The following is an 18328-nucleotide window of genomic DNA, read 5'->3' as shown; positions in this document are numbered from 1 at the left end:
CTGAAAAATATATTGAGTTATTACTATTATTTTATATATATTATATAATATATATTTATAGTATATATATATATTATTATTTTAAATATTGTTATTATTTTATTTATCCAGAAAATTATTCATCTGACTCATACAAAGTAACAACAAGCCACAAAGGAGCGTTTTAAAAAATGTTGGGAATTAACTAGATTGATTTATTTCACAGCACACAGAAGAGTTTGTGGTTCACTTACATGCTATTTATTGAAAAAAAAAAAAAGGCAAAATGTACAATTTCTTGAGAAATTATTAACGTCATTGCAAGAAAAAACGCATGTTTCCTTTTTAATATTAGTATTTGTACAGTTATTTAGAATTAGTTTAAAAGAGACAGTGTATTATATAATACAAAGCTTGAAATAATAGGCAAATTCACTTTATAAAACCAAGACACATTAGACTGAAGTATGTTTGCATTTTTATTAAAATTATGGCACTTAATATTGAATAGCAAAAATAATGACAGGGCTTCCCAACCAGCCAGAAGCAGCATCGTTTTCCAATTTCTTCCCACTACCATTAATTGCAAGATTTTTCATAACTTTTCAGAGAACAAGCCCTTTATAATTTGAAAAAAAAAAACAAAAACAACCACCAATTAAGCTTTTGTTGTGTTTTTTTTCTTATGACTTAAAACACCGTCAACAAACAGCTGTATCAGCCCTGCAAGCTCGCTTGTTTATTTTAATTTGCACTCTCTAAGTTAAATTGCAGATTCCTTGTGCTGCCAAGTAAACAGTACTAACAGCACGTCACTGGAAAGTGATGAACATGTTAAATATTGCTGATCCAGCAAAGAAAAAGCCTTCTCTTTAGCATTATCCTTCATTTTAACATTATCTTCTTTTTCTTTTTTTATTTCTTTTTTTTTCTTTTTAACAAATAGCTAACGTTGCACATACTACATGGTACTACACAAAGTAGTACAAACTATAAAAGAAAGAGTGTGAACTAAAAATCAGGCTTCTTTAGAGCTGTAGTGAACAACAAAATAAGAGCATTACACTGCAGTACTTTTAAATTTGTAACAAAAAAAAAAAAATCAGTGTTCACTGTACGCCAAAAATGTGGTATTGAATTACACTATTATTAATGTTTGTTTGTGGAAAAATATATGTATATATGTACACACACAAAGGCAAATACAGGAAAGAATGAAACTCAAGCATGTAGACATCTGAAAACTGAGTTTTGGTGTGTGGTTTAAAAAAAAATCATAAAAGTGTATAATAATGGCCACAATATTGTATCAACCACATGCATTTTTTCATTAAAAAGATGACAGATTCTAAAAAAAAACCCTGTAAATTAAATAATTATTTTACAATAAAGTAAATGCAATCAATGCATGACATGGAGTTTCATGTTAAGTCAAGTATCATCATTCAGGATTACAACAGCGTACCAATTCATGGGTACTAGACAATCCTGTATATGTTTACAAGGTGATATTGCAGCAAATCTATAATCAGATCCAGCTGATAAGAGTATTACTATAACTGACATGAATGTCCACAGAACACAAAAGAAAACAGAAATGCTTTGAAGCATTATCTCCAAAGTTTTTTAGCGTTCATCCCACCTCACATTTCCTAGTACATCCAGTCTTAGGATTAGTACATTGAATAACGATATTACCTTATTGGAAACACAGCATTAAATGAAATAAAATCTAATAAGGAGTTACAATTACAGGATCATCTAACAGAAAGCTAAGCTTTGGTTATATAAAGTGCAGTTCAGTAATATGCCAATTAATCACAATAATGTACATACAGTTAATTTTTGCAATGTTTCCTTGGAAATTTTAAAAAATATGATTTACAGTTCGCTTGTACAGCAGGCTCAGTTTAAAAAAAAATCTCGCTTAAATAAATTTAAATTCTAAGCACTTCATTGCCATCCACTTCTGTGCATCATATGTCTAAATTGCTTTGCAATATTTAACCCCTTGGATGTTTAGTAATCCGTTCAATCACATTTGTGTCTCATCACATAAAATATCTAAGCTCTTGACAATAGTCTTCAAATCTCTTACACTTTTTGTTGTATAAAGTTTTCAAGTTTTATTATTATACAAGCAGTACATTCCATTACTCTCATAGCAACTTCTGAAGTAAACCTATCATTTGGAATCTGTGGAAAAGGAAGCAAGTCGGGATATCTAGTTTTTAAGCTATCTACTCCATAAGCTTCCAAAGTCTGAACATCGTTTGCAAGCCCTTCAAGTTGTTGACTATATTCTTCTATTTTTTGTGCAAGAGCTGCTGGTTTTACATCTTTGTCTGATTTTCCCTTCACAGCATAGTCAGCAGCAATCAAGGCTAGCTTAGTAGAAAGGTAACATTTAAAGCATACCCATTCATTGGCATTTTTATGAAGATCATTTCTTGCAGCTGAAAAGTTAGCTCGGGCCTGTCTAAGCCATCGACGTGCCTCAACAGGATTGCCAACAGACCTGAATGTGGGTGGGACAAAAAAGCGTTGCGAGAAAGATGGTCCTGTAGAAGATGGACACTTTTCTTTATACTGTTGCCTTTCAGATTTGTGGCTTGTTGCTTCTTGATTCCATGACGTATAAAACCTTTGGAATGAAAATTTATCTGACTGAAATCGAGAAGCTGAGGATGAAAACGTTCTTCTTGAGGCTCTGTCTGTGTTTTGATCCATGAAGGCCTGCTTTTCTAGCCTGTTAATCTCATTCTGTAAATGCTTGAAAACTTCATTAGCTATATCAAGATTATCTGCATTTTTATCTGGATGCCATTTAAGATAAAGCCTTCTAATAATCTTCTTTCTTTCAGATTCTGGAAGCTTCCAAGCCTGTTCAATCACAGATGTCACTTCTCTTAATATTTCTGGCAAGGAGCTTGACTTTAGCTTCTTTGGAGAGTGATGTTTTGAGGATGTTGTTTTGTGGCTGTCTCTACCAGTGAAGAGAGGTGGAATTGTTCTTAGTCCATGAGCTGGAAATTCTGTAGGACTAGTTGGGGTAGAGGGTGTGCTATCCCTACCCTGAGAACTTTCCTCGGGTCTTGAAAATCTGTACAAGTCAAGAGAGCTCACTATTTTATATTCACTATATCCAATATCAATCTGGTAAATCTTTCCTAGAAAACTGGGACTTTCACCATCTTCTCGTTCTACCTCCTGTACAATTATTGCATATGTGTAAGTTGGTTGATATGATCCATAGATATCGCCACCTTCAGCATCAACAAGGTAACCAACATATTCACCAGGATAAAAGACATTCATCGGATCCATAAGAAGTGTGTAATGAATTTCAGCTGGTATAGGAGTACCAGGTGTTGGTAGTTCAAGTTTTGATGGCTCAGATGAGTCATACTTTACCCCTAAACTGTCAAGCTTCTCACTGATCCGGTAAATATCATTACAACCCAGCATGGCAATTAAATATGAGGTATCAGAAATCAGGTTGTCAGTTGCAGATTTTAAGGACATTGCTAATGCTAGCAGGAAATTTATGTCTTTGCTGTCAGAGTGCTGTATATAAAGCAGTATTACTGCATTTCCGTATCTCTTTAGGAAAGCAAACGTTTCACTTTTACTGTGTGGAATAGGAGCAAAGCCTTTAACTCGTAATGTTGTTTGCAACTTCTCAAAACAGGAAACTTTCAAACCTTCTCGTAAAGCTTTGCAAAGTCTTATTGCTTTTTCTTCATTTGCTAAAAAAGCATTGTCGTTTTCATGTTTCATAATCCTAATAAGCCCTGTGATGAACTGTTCTGAAGACAACAGTAACTGTAATCTTCCCTGCAAAGAACATAAAGCTCCAAACTGACAAGTTCTGGGAGACTCTTCATCTAACTGCTCTTCAAGAATACTGCTAAGCAAGCGAGGCCTCAATTTCTGAGGGAATAGCATTATCAATTTGGTATGAAAACCATGGTCTTTGCCTAAATAACACTGGCTAAGATCAACAAGCATTTGTACACCAATGTTACCCTGGATTCTACTTTTGTAGTGGGGTGCATCATCAAAAACTAAGATACTTGACTTTACTAACCTACCATCTTGACTGGGAAGGTAAAGGGCAAAATCCCGCATGTTCTCAAGATCATTCCTAACCTTGACAGAATCATTCTGAAGACTTTTGAACAGGCCAGAAACTACTCTTTTAACTGTGCGCATTTCATTAGGATCCAGTTGCTTTCCTTCTGAGTTCTTGAATATACGTCCTAGAACTTCAACATACTGCTTTGTTGAAATAACATCTTCAGTACCCAAATGTTTAAATAACTGATGGAAAGTACCAAGTTCTAGAGGAAGTTTGTAAAGATAAGGTTTAAAATCAGACTCATACTCAAGGTTTATTACCACCTCTTCAGGCTTCAGGAGCTTCCAGCCTTCTTCCACCATTACAAAAGAAACTCCTCGAAGCTGAAAGCGGAATTCCCTTTTCTCTGTACTAAGAAATTCATAAATGCTTCTCAGGATCTTGGCCCTAGTTTTCACCATTTCTTCATCCACAGTTGTTATATTGCATATGTTCCTGCAGTTATTGATAACTTTGTCCAGAGGAGGGTCTAGGTTAACACTCAGCATAGTTAAAACTTGCTCAAGTTGTTCCTGCATGTCAAGAGTACTTCCTTCTTGCTCTTTGATACTTAAAGGTGTTGCTTTCTCGGGAAGAATGGGACACGAAGTCCACAGCAATTGTAATACATCAGTCTGTTTGAATTTAGGATTCACTTGTGCCCCATTGAATCGTATAAGAGGGAGTGTTCCGTTAACTTCTTGGTACTGTGGATGAAATCTAACAAATTCTGCTGGAGCTCTTTCAGGGCAAAGAAAAGGAATTAATGACAATTCTTTCAGAAAGTTTCCTGACAGAAGATCAGTTCTTTCCTGAAAAATGTGATGAAGGAGGACATCAACAGCATTCTGCAGTGTTTCTTTAGACCAATTTTCTGTATTAGCTCGCATGCTGATCTCCTTAGCAAACTGTAATAACTGTTGCTGTGAAATAATGTATTTTAGTCCAATATGCCGTAGAAAAGTTACCCACGATGGAAGGAATGCAGCTTGGCTTTTCGGTTTTGTAATTTGTTCTAGTTTTTTAAAAAAATCTTGAGGTATAAATAATTTTTCAGGAAGCATAACTTCAAAGACTTTTACAGTCCTGTCATAAAAATATTTTGCAGGTTTTAATCTATTGCTTGCATCATGAATGATCAATATGCTTTCGAGCTTTTCAAACAGCTGTTCTTTCATTTCTGACGTTTCTTCAATGCTACTTAGCCTATTCTTTAAGTAGATCAAATGTTCTAACTTTGCATCGTACGACAGACTTTCAATTTTTGGCAGAAGATGTTTCAAGTACACTTCAAGATCATCCACAGAGACACAGCCAAGCACAGTATACAAATCTTTTAGATGTATTTTCTCTTCAAGAAAAGCTGATGATGTTGACTGTGTCCATCTATCTACTTCCACTGATGGGATGCTTTTTGTGAGGACATAACATGTCCCATATTTTGAAATGCTTATGTATCGACCACTAATAGATTTATAACATGGGAGAGACTTTAAAATTTTAATGTCATCTTGAGATGTCAAATGACATAAATTGCAATTGAAGTACATTAAGAGAGCCTCAAAGTCACTTTCTGCTAACTTTTCAGTTCTAAAAGATGATGTTTGTACCATATACTGTATGGCTTTTAGAATGCTTGAAGGATTATCTATATTTGCTGTAGAAGCTGACAGCAAAGGCACTAAAGCACTATCTTTGGAGCATATTTTGTTCAATGCCAGCTGAATACAACCTGTTTTCATCAAAGCATGAAAGACTTTATCACTCTGGGCATTTGGAAAAACAGCAATATGCATAATGCTGAGGGGCAGCAGAACATCACACTCTGGCACAACAAGATGATTAGCTGAGACAGTGAACTTTACACCTGGAAGCAAAGTCCAGTCCTTCAAAGTTTCAACAACACCATCAAATTTCTCTTGGATATCTTCTTGTTCTTCCTTAACAGCTATAGACTCGCTAATAAAATGCCAGGCATTTTTAAGCCAAGACTCACTTGCAAAGTTTTCTTTCCATTTCATACAACTTTTAGTTTTATATTCTCTGGGCAGCACAGAAGATAACAACTCAGCAAAACTTGCGATATCAAAGACTTTTGCTACATCACTGCTAAGTAAAATATTGTTGTACCTCAAATACAAAGTGTTCATAAAGAGGTCCTTGCGAGATGGAATCAGTTCATGGTATGTTGTTAAGAACTTTGGTCGTTTTGAATCAAAAATCTGCAAAACATTGTCAAGGGTAATAAGAAGAGGCAAGCCCTCAATCTGGATTTCATTTTCTTCTGCATCCTTAAAACAATAGTCAACCAGAAGTTTGAGGCTATGGAAGAGTTTCAAATTTGTCTGCTGAAGACGACAGGGTAACTTTCCAATGTGGCAGTTTGAGTCTGGAAATGAAAATGTCATCAAAAATAATCGGACATCAGCAGGTGTGACATAGGTGACAGGAATATCTGCATCTACCAAACAGTGGTAAAGATTTGCAGTTTCATCACAGTTGTACACCAAATTAAAACCTATTTCTAAGAGTAAATGTTTTAGTCTATAAACATTTTCAGCTACTGTCTTCCTCGTTGTAATGTTGTATTCTGTGTTTTTGAGATGCTGCAATTCATCTTGTAGCAGATTGTCAAAGAATGGGCGACCTTTATTCACAGTAGACATGTTAACCCATGTGATGATAACAGCAGAATGCAGATCAGAACCATCAACATTTGGAGCTCGCATAACAGGTAAAAGACGCTTCAAATCCTCATAAATACAACTGTAAACTGCTTTCACTAAACAATACCAATCTGGCTGAACATCAAGTCTATTAACTGGAAAAAAAGATAAGAACTTTTTTAAAGTGTCTTTCACAGCATGAACTGGTGTGTTTTGCAGCACCGACACCGTAGGATCGGTGCCTGGAAAATAACGTTTCTTCAGTTGAATCAACAGTTCAACATAAGCTGGTGCTATCAGCGCTGTCATTAGACTGTTATTCCAGTCACTTCTTACTCCAACTCCATTATCATCACGCCACAGATTTCTTCTTGCAGAATCCAGAGCAAAGTGTCCATTCACATGAAAAGGTAGCCCAGTTTCTAAAGATAAAGGTAAGAAACAGAATGCTCTGTGGGGCTTTTTGTAATTATGAGTAATGCAAGCTGCTACGCCACCACGTGGAAAAAGAGTAATGTCCTCGTTCTTGTGGGCTGAAACCACGCTTTTGGATACCTTTTCCATAGCAGAAAAGCCTGACCTGTTACAAATTAACCAAGTTGTAAGATTTCCTTCAGAGTCTTCAGTATCCATTGTGTAAGTAATCTGTTGTACAGGTATTTCACTTAACTGTTTTTTTTTAGTTACACTGTCAATTACAGATGCATGGAATTGCTTTCTTTTCAGCCTGTCTCCATCAGTGATTTTTCCTTGTACAGAATACAACACATTCAGTGCTCCTGTTGTTTTTTCTATCTCGCAAATAGAAATTTTTTCCATGTGGTTCAAAAACATTAAGAGTTCTGCTCCATCTGTACGCAGTTTATCTAGAAGATTTTGGACCATTCTATCTGAGCATGGAACTGTGGAAATTTCTGATACTTTTGCCATTTCTCCATTTCGAAGAGGAAACCGAAACATTGTGCAATTATCCAGTTTAAAGTGATCTCCTAAGTAGAGGTCCAGGACATCCGAGAACTGTGTTCTGAAATCTGCATCTAAATCTCTAAACATGCGGCCAGGACTTGTTGACGTTGCACCTGGTGCATATCGAGCATGAGGATCAAAAATACAAAGTATATCATTGCCAGATATGAAAGAAGGGCAATCAGTAATGTGATAAACAGAATTGAAGCCTATACCGTATTGTCCGGTTTTACAGGGGTTTCCTACTTTAGTACCTTTTCCAAGGTTCTGAATTCCTCTAATATCATCTTCTGTAAAAGGCTGGTTGTTGTAAACACACAGTGCTGGCCCTTGAAGAGGTGCCCATTTCTCATCAAATATTCTATCAGCTGGATGCTGCCTAGGATCAAACACAAAACAGATCTCTGTAGCTTTTGCATCATCTGCATTCTGAAGGAGCTCTTTCAGCATTTCTTTTTCTGAAGGGTAGGCATTAAGAATGCTTTTAATTCTACTTGTCAATTTTTCTTTCTGGCCAAATTCTGTCCCCAGGGTAGTAAAACAGATGTTGGATGCATATCTTTCTAAAGCTTTATGGCGTTTGGGTATTGCTCCAAGCTTTACTGCAACTTCCCTAGGAATATCAGCATGACAATACTTAACTGTTGTATCTTTAACTTTAATCCATGGACAGTCATTGTAACACAAAGATTTTGCAGGCAGAAGTGCAAAACGAGTATCAGGTAACAAAATCTCTCCATACTTTTTCACACAAAATTCCTGCTTTTTCTCTCTAATGAGGCTCCATATTCCTTCACTAATTATTCTCCTGCAAAGCTGAAAATTCTCTTCTGTAAGTTGTTTGGTCCCTCTTTCCTGATTTATTAATTCCAGAACAAGAGCAAAATCTTCAACTGTGAAAGACTGCCTGACACCCATGCTTTCAAATAGTTCACGAAAACTATTTTTGTATTTGTTAGGCAACTGATATAGATATGGTGCTGCTTCAAAATTCAAGTGAAAAGACACTTTTGTTGGATCAACATATACATTCTCAACAAGAATAAAACTACAGTTTGTCAGTTGTTCAATTATCATAGCTTTTGTTGATTCATTTTCTAACATTGCTTCATGTAGGTGTTTGTAGCAAGCATTGGTGATATTTTCCTGATATAATGTAATGCCATCAAAGGACTTCGCAACTTCTTCTAACTGATTTATGACCAAATTAACAGCTGGTTTCTTTAGCAAACCCAAAAATTCTTTTACAGCTAATGACAAAGCACCACAACCTTTAAAGGAATGGGAATTTTCATTAAGAATTGGTTGTATCAGGCAAACTATATCTTGATGATCAGCAGTGAAAAGATCAGTTGCTGAAAACATCGCATCAGGAGGAAAATCACTGCCTTTCCAGTGCAGTGAGAAGCCTGCTGGTTTGCTGAGGAAAGGAAGAAAAGGGATGGTTTGACATTTTTCAGCAAATTCTTTAGCTCTAGGGTCCCTACACTTCAGTTTCTCATCAATAAGACTCAATATAATACTGCTTCTGAGACAAGCTGCTGCATGATCTACCTTGTTAATTTCAGCTACTGACTCTGCACGTTCTATCAGATCTTCCCATAAAATATCATCTTTAGCCATTCCTAATTGAACAAGTTTAACCAAAATAACTGGGTTAAGGTAATCCTGAGTGGTGCCATAAGGAAATCTTCCATCTTCAGCATCATATAACTTTGCAACTCTTCCTTCAGGATGGATCAGTCTTGATGGTGTAACTAACGGATGTCCATCCAAAGAACAAGGAATACATGGAGTAATGCGAAGAATTCCTGAAAACTCCTCAAGTTTTTCATTAAGAACATAACGCATCAAAGGATCACGCAGCTCTGCAGCAATCTCTTGAACATTAGGGAAAAAAACCTCAGAAAAGAACTGTTTTTCAGAGAAAGTGTTCTCCAATAATATGTGCTTGCATCCTGCTTCTTCAAATCCTGTCTTAACCCAGGAAGGGAGATCCACAGCACACAAATTTTTGGAACCAGTTTTTTTAAGGTACTTTAAAAAGATCTTAAAGGCTGATGGTCCAACATCTGGCCGTTTCAGAATTGAGTCATCTAGAAACCTTACATTCTTCATGGAAACCCAAGAGATGCCATCAGAAAATACTTTTATTCCTTCTTTGCTTTTCATATGAGCTATGTCTTCATAGAACCCTTGACAAATAACAGAAAAATCATCGTGAACTGAATCAGGATCTGGCCATACTGCACAGTAACTGTAGTCAACGAGCTCACCACTGATTGCCATATCACGGAGAACACAAAGCGCTTCTATGTAGGCTTTTACAATAACGTGCCTCATAAATACTGTGTTCCATCTCCCTTTTGTGTCTGTTTTCCAGATCTCTTTCCGGTTTGAAGTAACTGCAAAGCAGCCATTTATATGAAGAGGTAAGCCTGTTTTTATTCGTAGAGGTAAATAGCAGAATACTTCACCTATGTTGTTGCAGTTAGGTTTCACAATCCACTTTTGATCCTGGGTTTCAGTCAGCAACACTGCTACTCCACCACAGGGAACAAGACCTAGTCTCCGTCCACTTTCATGTAATGAAAATTTTAAAGCATCGCCAGTGTCCATGCAAGAACAGATAAGCCATGTTGTTGAATCTACCGTCTTCTGTGGCAGTTCATCAGCTGACCTTTTTACCTGTCCTGATTTAGCCATTTCAAAAAAAGCAGCTGGATCATCTTCTGCACCTCTGAAAAGGGGAGACTGTAAATCAGCAATCCGCCTAAATACATGGTGAAACTCTTCTACTACTATCTGTAAGATACAGGAGGACTTTGGTGTTTCAGTGGGAAGCTTTTTATTACTGCTGCTGCAGACCTTCATTAGTTTAGCTGCTTCTTTTAAAACACTTACATTTGGTCCAGTCAAGGCTTTGGAAGAACAAACTCTTTTTTTAATAGTGACAACATCTTGTGCTGCTCCAGGATCTTCTGCCTCAATTTTCAAGTACTTCAAAACCATTGAATTTACACTCTGAGCAAATATTATCAGCCTATGACCACAAATGCTAAATTCATCCACAAGAGAATAAATGTCTGCTGTATTGTAACATGTATTGCTGACTTCACTCACTTTAGCTTCCTGCTGAGTTCTGAAGGAGAGTCTGAAAAGTGTTCCTTTGTAGCTGTAAGGTGATTCTACAGTCAGCGGTAGTTGGCAACCAAAAACTCCTATGAATGGCTTAAACTGATTGGGAAATTTTCGCAGCCTCTTCTGTTGTTTACTCCAGTTAATTTTGATCCCAGGATTAGATTTATCTCTAATATGTTTACCGATATGATTTACATTTGGATCAAACATGATCATGAATTCCCGGCTCAAAATAATTGGAACATCAGTGATATGATAAACAGAATTGAAACCCAGTCCAAACTTTCCTACTTTGTCAACTTCACTCCTTTTTAAAGACTCTCCTAATCGAGTTATATTTAGAAAATCAGAGTCAGAAAATTCAGAGTTATTGAATGACCACAAAGCTGGACCATGACATGCTGCCATTCCTGGATCCAGAAGATTTTCTCTTATATCCATATTTCTCCTCATGTCAATCAGGAAGTTACATTCTGAGGCATTAGCATCATCAGCATTTTGAAGAAGTTCTTTAAAGATGTCTGAAATTGAAGGGTACTCTTCCAGAATGTTTTTAATTCTTACAGTCAGAGGCTCTCTTTGCCCAGATTGCTCAAATCCCATATTTTCTGGATTAATCAATCTTGTGCTAAGACATGGAACATTTAGCCACTCAGCAGTTTTCATTGGTATGTCTTCATGCACCAAAATTATTGGTTCAACAGAATCTTCAAGCAAATCATTTAAGTCATCAACTTTGATATCACAGTAACAACATTCATGAATTGGCCTCATCACAAGTTTATAAGGAAGCTTGCCACTGTACAGTGGCATGGGTGTATGAAGACTTGCAGGAATCTGATTACTGTACAGCCATCTAATAATGCTCAACATAATGTGAAGATTCTGCTTACTCTCTTGTTCTGAGAGAGACTGCTCACTTTTTAGATATATTTTCTGAATGACCATAGAAACATGGTCTGGTGTTAACTGCTCAATTGAACCACAACACTTAAACAACTGGTGAAACTTCGCCATAGTTTTTGGCACATAATGCAGATAAGGCTGGAGGTCAAGGTCAGGTACTGTTTTTATTACTGCTTGTGTGAGGGAACAAAATGTTTTACCTGTCCAAACCCAGGGAAATTTCAAGGCTTTAAAAGCTTCTTTGCCTTCTTCTAAATGATCGTGCATAAACCCATAAATTTCAAGCAAGATATGCTGAAACTGGTAATAGTCCTCATCACTGAAAGTTTTAGAACTGTGCCAATCAACCACCACTTTGAAATGTTTTAAGACCGCTTTTATGCTGGGTTTTGTGGAGATGCCAAGTGCTTTTTCTATATCAAACTGCACATTTTCCACAAGAGGAACCGAGGATCCAACTAAAATTGCATGAGATATATCACACATTTCTGGTGGTAAACACAGATTGCAATGATCTCCTTTCCAAACTAAGGATCCTGGATAATTTGGAGGTCTTTCCTTACATGCAGGAATCCATTTTATTTTTTTCAGGGCAGTTTTTGTTTCAGATGACTGAAGCAGCTTATGGTTTTTGTTCAAAATCATCAACAGAGTTCTAGCTTTCCTTACCAATAAATCACAATCAGTATTAGAGTCAGCATGCAAACTTTCAATTTTGTTTGCTACTCTCATAATATCACTTTCCTCAAGATTGGCTTCACTTTTTAAGCCTATTTGTCTCAGAGAATGAAGAATATCTGAAGATGTAAAAATAGCAGGAGGAAAGGAAATTTCCTCCTCAGAATAGAACAAGTTTTGCAGCAGTTCCACCTCAGGATCAAAGAGCTCATTTGCTGTCATTAGTTTTTCCTCTGAAATTCTAATAAACCTCAACGCTGCCAGCCAGTCTATCACATCTGTATTCTCGTTTTTCAGAAAAGTCAGATTTTCAAGAACCCATTGCATTATCTGTGTTGTTTCATCGTATGAATAGAAACAACTTCTTATGTCTTGTATAATAAACTTCAAGCAATCTGTGCTCTTTAGCTGTTCTATTTTTAGCAGATTAGCTAAGCGAATAGTAGCTTCATCACTGCTGTTAATTACTGGAACAGAAAATCTTAGACCAGGTGGAATTTTGGCAGTGTGGTGTAATACCTTGCTACCATTTAGCCCAGCATAAACAGGAACACCATCATCAGATGATTTTTCCATTTTTTTAAATATCAGCAATTCCTGAATAATTCTTCCTTCTTTTTCACTTACATCATTCAAACTAGCTAGGAATGCCCTAAGAGCATCCTTATGCGTTGATGGTAATGACGAAACTTGATTGCATAGCTTCTGCAGGGACACTTTTTCCATTATTTGTAAAACAGCACTTGGTAATGGTGGATGCACGTATTTTTTTATAAGTGGATGTTGGATTGAAACGTCCAGCTTCTTAAGCACAACTCCACCAACTTTCTCAATAATATCAGCTATGTAATCCGGGAGCTGAGTCTCAGATTCATCTTCCAGAATGACAGGTGACGGATTCCTAAATCTAACCAGTTCTAACGATGTTTGGTTTTCTTCCAGCAGAGTCTTAGGGATAAGTGGCATGTCATCAAGAGCACTTAAGTCATCAGAAAAATGCATATAGAGGTTCTTCCAGACCATCTTAAGCCAAGAAATTGATGGGTGATTTTTGTCTTCCAAACCGGGATACCACTGTACCACCATGTCTCTGCCAGGCCACACACTATTCATAACTTCTTTAATTAGCCGGGTAAATCTTTCTGGGTTCAGAAGCTGCAGCTGCGTGCATGGCCTTCCTGAAATTACAGCAAAAGGGCAATGCCATGAGAATCAGAGCAGAGTTACATAACAAAGTGCTTTTGGAAGTTAGAAAAAAAACTTCTCTTTTGGGGAAAACTGCTAAATAGAGCTGCACATACCAGCTACTCTCGTTTTTAGGAGTTAATTAAAAGCAAATACATTCCATATTAGTATAAAAATGAAAACAAATTGAAAATTATTAATAAGTTATTGCACTTGTTAGTTTGACACAAAAGCCTTCAGGCATACAAAGCAACTATGGATTTACTGTCAAAGTAGAAACTTACATGTATTTTTCTGTGTAGTTGATTCTTTACGCAACTTACTTGCCTAAGTAAGAACCTAATCCACTATTTTGTTTGGTATACTTGCAAAAATTCCAATAATTTTTACAGATTATTCAAGATAGCAAATCAGATGCTCTTATGCTAAAAACTGACAAGCACAACTCAGTTGTGGAATGAGTGCTGAAACTAAGTTTAGATGTATATGCTTTTATTCTTGTTGTCAATACTTTAAATAAATGAAATGAATGTTAACACCCACGTCTTAATTATCATTAAGACAACATACTTAAAAAACTAAAGAATGTCTGTGGCTAAGAACAAAATACAGAATACAAAAATACAAATCCCTCCCCATGACACCAAAATAAATGACAGAAAGGGAATCAAGACACCTGAGTTTCAGATCTATCTTTCTTCTAAATAGCACAGTTGTTTACAAGGAGATGGGTAGTAAGATCCTTTAAAAAAACGTTTCCTTTCACCTCAGCACTTCAAAGACATATGTATTCTATTTCATGCGCTATGAGAACAAATTGTATTTACAACTCTTTTCATAATTCTCTTTGGTAGCTATCTTTTGGCAGATTGTTTTGCAGGTTTTGTTTAGAAAAAAAGCTGGAAGTAATGAGAATAGCTAATCACCAAATTCACACAAAGATCAAGCTTCAATACAAACCAGTACACCTTTAGTTAATAACCATACCTGAAAATCCCCAGAGAAGCTGTTGGGCTAAAATATAATCAAATTCATTTAGAAAACATCTAGTCAATTACTTATTAACATATAGAACAGAAAATATTGAAACAATTATTAACTACAAAAATACAGTATGTATCTTGGGAGAGAAAAAAAAATGAAATCTGGTTATTTTTGTGCAACACAAAAAAAACCCCCATAACCTATATTCTAAAGAAATTGTGCAAAAACATGTATATTCTGCAATTGTATTGGGAATCTCTCTGATATAGTTTCTAGTTATACATGTAAAATTCTTGAGAGGTAAGATCTTAAAACCTGTACTGTAGGTATGCCTTACTCTACTCTACCCTGTTGAGGCCTCACCTTGAGTACTGTGTCCAGTTCTGGGCTCCCCAGTACAAAAAAGACAGGGATCTCCTGGAAAGAGTCCAGTGGAGGGCTACTAAGATTATAAAGGGCCTGGAGCACCTCTCTTATTAGGATAGCCTGAGCGACCTGGGTCTGTTCAGTCTTGAGAAAAGAAGACTGAGAGGGAATCTTAGCAATGTCTATAAATATCTATGGTGCGGGAGGCAAATGGACAAGGTCAGACTCTTTTCAGCAGTATGTGGCAATAGCACAAGGGGAAACGGCCACAAACTGAAGCACAAGAAGTTCGGCACAAACATGCATATGAACTTCTTCACAGTAAGAGTGACAAAGCACTGGAACAGGCTGTCCAGAGAGGTTGTGAAGTCTCCTTCTCTGGAGATTTTCAAGACCCGCCTGGATGCCTACCTGTGCAACCTGGTCTAGGGAGCCTGCTTTGGCAGGGGGCTTTTGACTAGATGATCTCTAGAGATCCCTTCCAACTCCTACAATCCTGTGATTCTTACAACTATGAAAAATTCTAGAATGACACATAATTTAGGAGGAGGTGGAATACAAGGTAGGCCACAAAAACTCACAAAAGGTCACCTGAAAGTCCTCAGGCATTTCTAGATTTAGAAAATTACATTTCTACATAAATATGACAAGTAAGTCCTTCTAATCAATAAGAGGCGTATCAGCAATCAAGAACAAGTCCCTGGAAGAATGCAGGTCAAAGAAACAGTTAAACAAAGATAGTAGGAAGTCAGGACTCAAATACAACCCAAATCTTTCTAAGAACAAGATTCACAGACCAACCCAGAAAGTGAAGGAATGTCCTAGAAGAACTCTCAAAGTGATTGGTTTATGAATATACAGGTTGGAGTTTTTTTCTTTCATTTTAATCTCCGCTTTCTGTTTACAGTGTATTTAAGCTTACAGTATGCCAAAACCTTGTTTCAGGTGATCTTTGCTTTTTGTTGTTTTTTATTTAAGCACAGTTTTGAACTACCTTCTGATAATCAATTGGAAGAAGACACTACACCTCAGAAGCCAATTTAAGGTATCATCATGAGGAACTGACATTTTTCAAAGCTAACATTCCTGTTTTCCATATGATTTGTCATCCATCTATCTCACTGTGGCCATCTTGATCAGTTTAAATAAGAATTCTGATAAAATGAATAATTTAAAGAGAGAGACAAGAATCTTTTTCTTAACAGCACATTTTCTAGAGATTGAAGATTAAAATAACTCACCATATATATATTATATGGTATATATATATTATTTAAAAATAAGTTGAAGTGTGACTTGTTTGGAGAAAGAAAACAAAGGCTTTGGAGACAGAATTCAAATTTACTTATCAAATGCATAATGAGATGCAAGGGCAGAAAAGTAAATTAAACTAACACTGTCTAGAAAAAAAGGCAGAAAATTAATAGTGAAAGCAATGAAACACAGAAGCATCGTATCTACAAAAGCAGCAAGTTTTCTGCCAAACAAACTATTTGGATAAAGATCAAAAGTATTTCATTAGGTCAGTTTTGACACAACCACAAGTTACAAATTAAGACTCAAAAAATATTTAAGGAAATGATATGGTCTACAGCATGCATTCAACCAGATGATTAAGATGGTTTCATCTGTTTGGTTTTTTATAGATGCACCTTTAAAAAGCATGGATGTGATCACTTGTGGTTGTGAGATAAAAGATGATCCATAACATAAAAAAAAAAAACATGACTATTGCATACAATGATAACGTAAGACATGTAATACAGTACTCAGACCATGTTAAGAGAAAGAATACTATATGTAAGAAATTTGCATTGAGATATCTCCTATTAATTCTTTTATTGTAGAATTTTATCTATCTTTAGATCTTCCCTTTTTGTTCACTCATAATTTTCATTTATGCCACTTACAATTCAGTCTACAGCTTTTTGTTGTTTTTTTTTTGTTGCTGTTTTTTTTTTTTTTTGAGATGATCAACTTACCAATGTGAACTCACTTTCAAAGAAGACAAGGAAAACTTGAGCTTAGAACCAGTCTATTCAACAATTAGCAATCTATTTCATTGTATGAGTTTACAAAAGACATTACCTCTGCTTTTGGCAGCTTCTTTCAAAGCAGCTAGAACCTCAGGCTTCAGGTCATCAGAAAGTAACCTCCCTTCAAGGCCAGGAAAGAGTGATCTAACACAACATTTAAAAAAAATGAATGTTTTCAGCAAAGCATCTAATTCATATATGCCTCAATACAGAAATTGCCAGCATGGTAATCATCATGGTAATAGTTGCATGCAAAATAGTCACTTTTATATTGGGCTGCCACTGGATATTTTCCTATAAAAAAGGAAATAGGAATTTAGGAAAGAGAGTAAGAAACTAAATTTTCCAACTATTCTTCTTTTTAAAGCAGGTATAAGCAATGTTTCCCTTGACAGAAAAAAAATAACATAATACTAATTTCATCTATTTGTATTCTAAAGAAAGAAAAAGTAAAATGATATGTTTTACATCTCTTAAAGATTGTCAGAAAGAAGAAAAAATACACCATGTAATTCCAGAACTTCACAAAAATCCATGTATTCAGACACTGGTCTGTGTGCAGATGTTGGTTAAGACTATTGTAACCAGAAGTACTCCAGATGTGGCCTCAGCAGGGCAGAGCAGAGGGGGAAGATCACCTCCCTCAACCTGCTTGCCATGCCCTTTTTAATGTACCTCAGGAAACCACTGGCCATCTTGGCCACCAGGGCACGTTGCTGGCTCACGGTCAGCCTGTTGTTCACCAGGACACTCACGTCCTTCTCCACAGAGTTCCTTTCTAGAGATCTATCTCTAGATCTGTGAGACAGATCTATCTAGGTAACTCCGTGACAGCATACCAGCCCTTAATCTGTACCGATGCATGCAGTTAGTTATTCCACCCAAGGTGTACAACTCCACACTTGCCTCTGTTGAAACTCATAAGGTTCCTCTCCACCCAACTCTCCAGCCTGTACAGGTTGCCCTGAAAAGCAGCACAGCCTTCTGGTCTGTCAGCTACTCTTCCCAGCTTTGTAACATCAGCAAATTTCCTGACGGTGCATGCTATCCCTTTATCCAGATCACTGATGAATATGTTGAATAAGACCAGACCCAGCACCAATCCCTGGGGAACACCACTAGCCAAAGGCCTCTAACTAGCCCTCTGAGGTCTGTCAGTCATCCGGTTCTCAGTCCACCTCTCTGTACATTCATCTACCCCACAACTCCTCAGCTTACCCACAAGGATCTGAAAATTACCGCAAGGAAAAGGAGGGGTGGTTCCATACATACAAATGAGAGACAAGGAGGAACAGATAAAG

General features: G+C 36.6%; 1 protein-coding gene across 2 annotated transcripts in view; it reads right to left on the bottom strand.

Annotated features, from left to right (window-relative positions):
* Positions 1-217: 217 nt before the first annotated feature.
* Positions 218-18328, bottom strand: part of SACS (sacsin molecular chaperone) — a 58375-nt gene continuing 40264 nt past the window's right edge. For both annotated transcript variants that reach the window (XM_004938796.5, XM_025146851.3), the window contains 2 exons: positions 17080-17171; positions 218-13634 (listed from right to left, as the gene is read on the bottom strand). In XM_004938796.5, the coding sequence (XP_004938853.2) occupies positions 2074-13634; positions 17080-17171 (11653 nt within the window). In that variant the 3' untranslated portion in view covers positions 218-2073. The remainder of the gene's footprint in view (positions 13635-17079; positions 17172-18328) is intronic.

The sequence above is a fragment of the Gallus gallus genome, chromosome 1 (genome assembly GCF_016699485.2).
Source record: "Gallus gallus isolate bGalGal1 chromosome 1, bGalGal1.mat.broiler.GRCg7b, whole genome shotgun sequence".
NCBI classification, from domain to species: domain Eukaryota; kingdom Metazoa; phylum Chordata; class Aves; order Galliformes; family Phasianidae; genus Gallus; species Gallus gallus.
The sequence above is the reverse complement of the archived record's forward strand: the minus strand, read 5'-3'. Positions and strand labels throughout refer to the sequence as shown.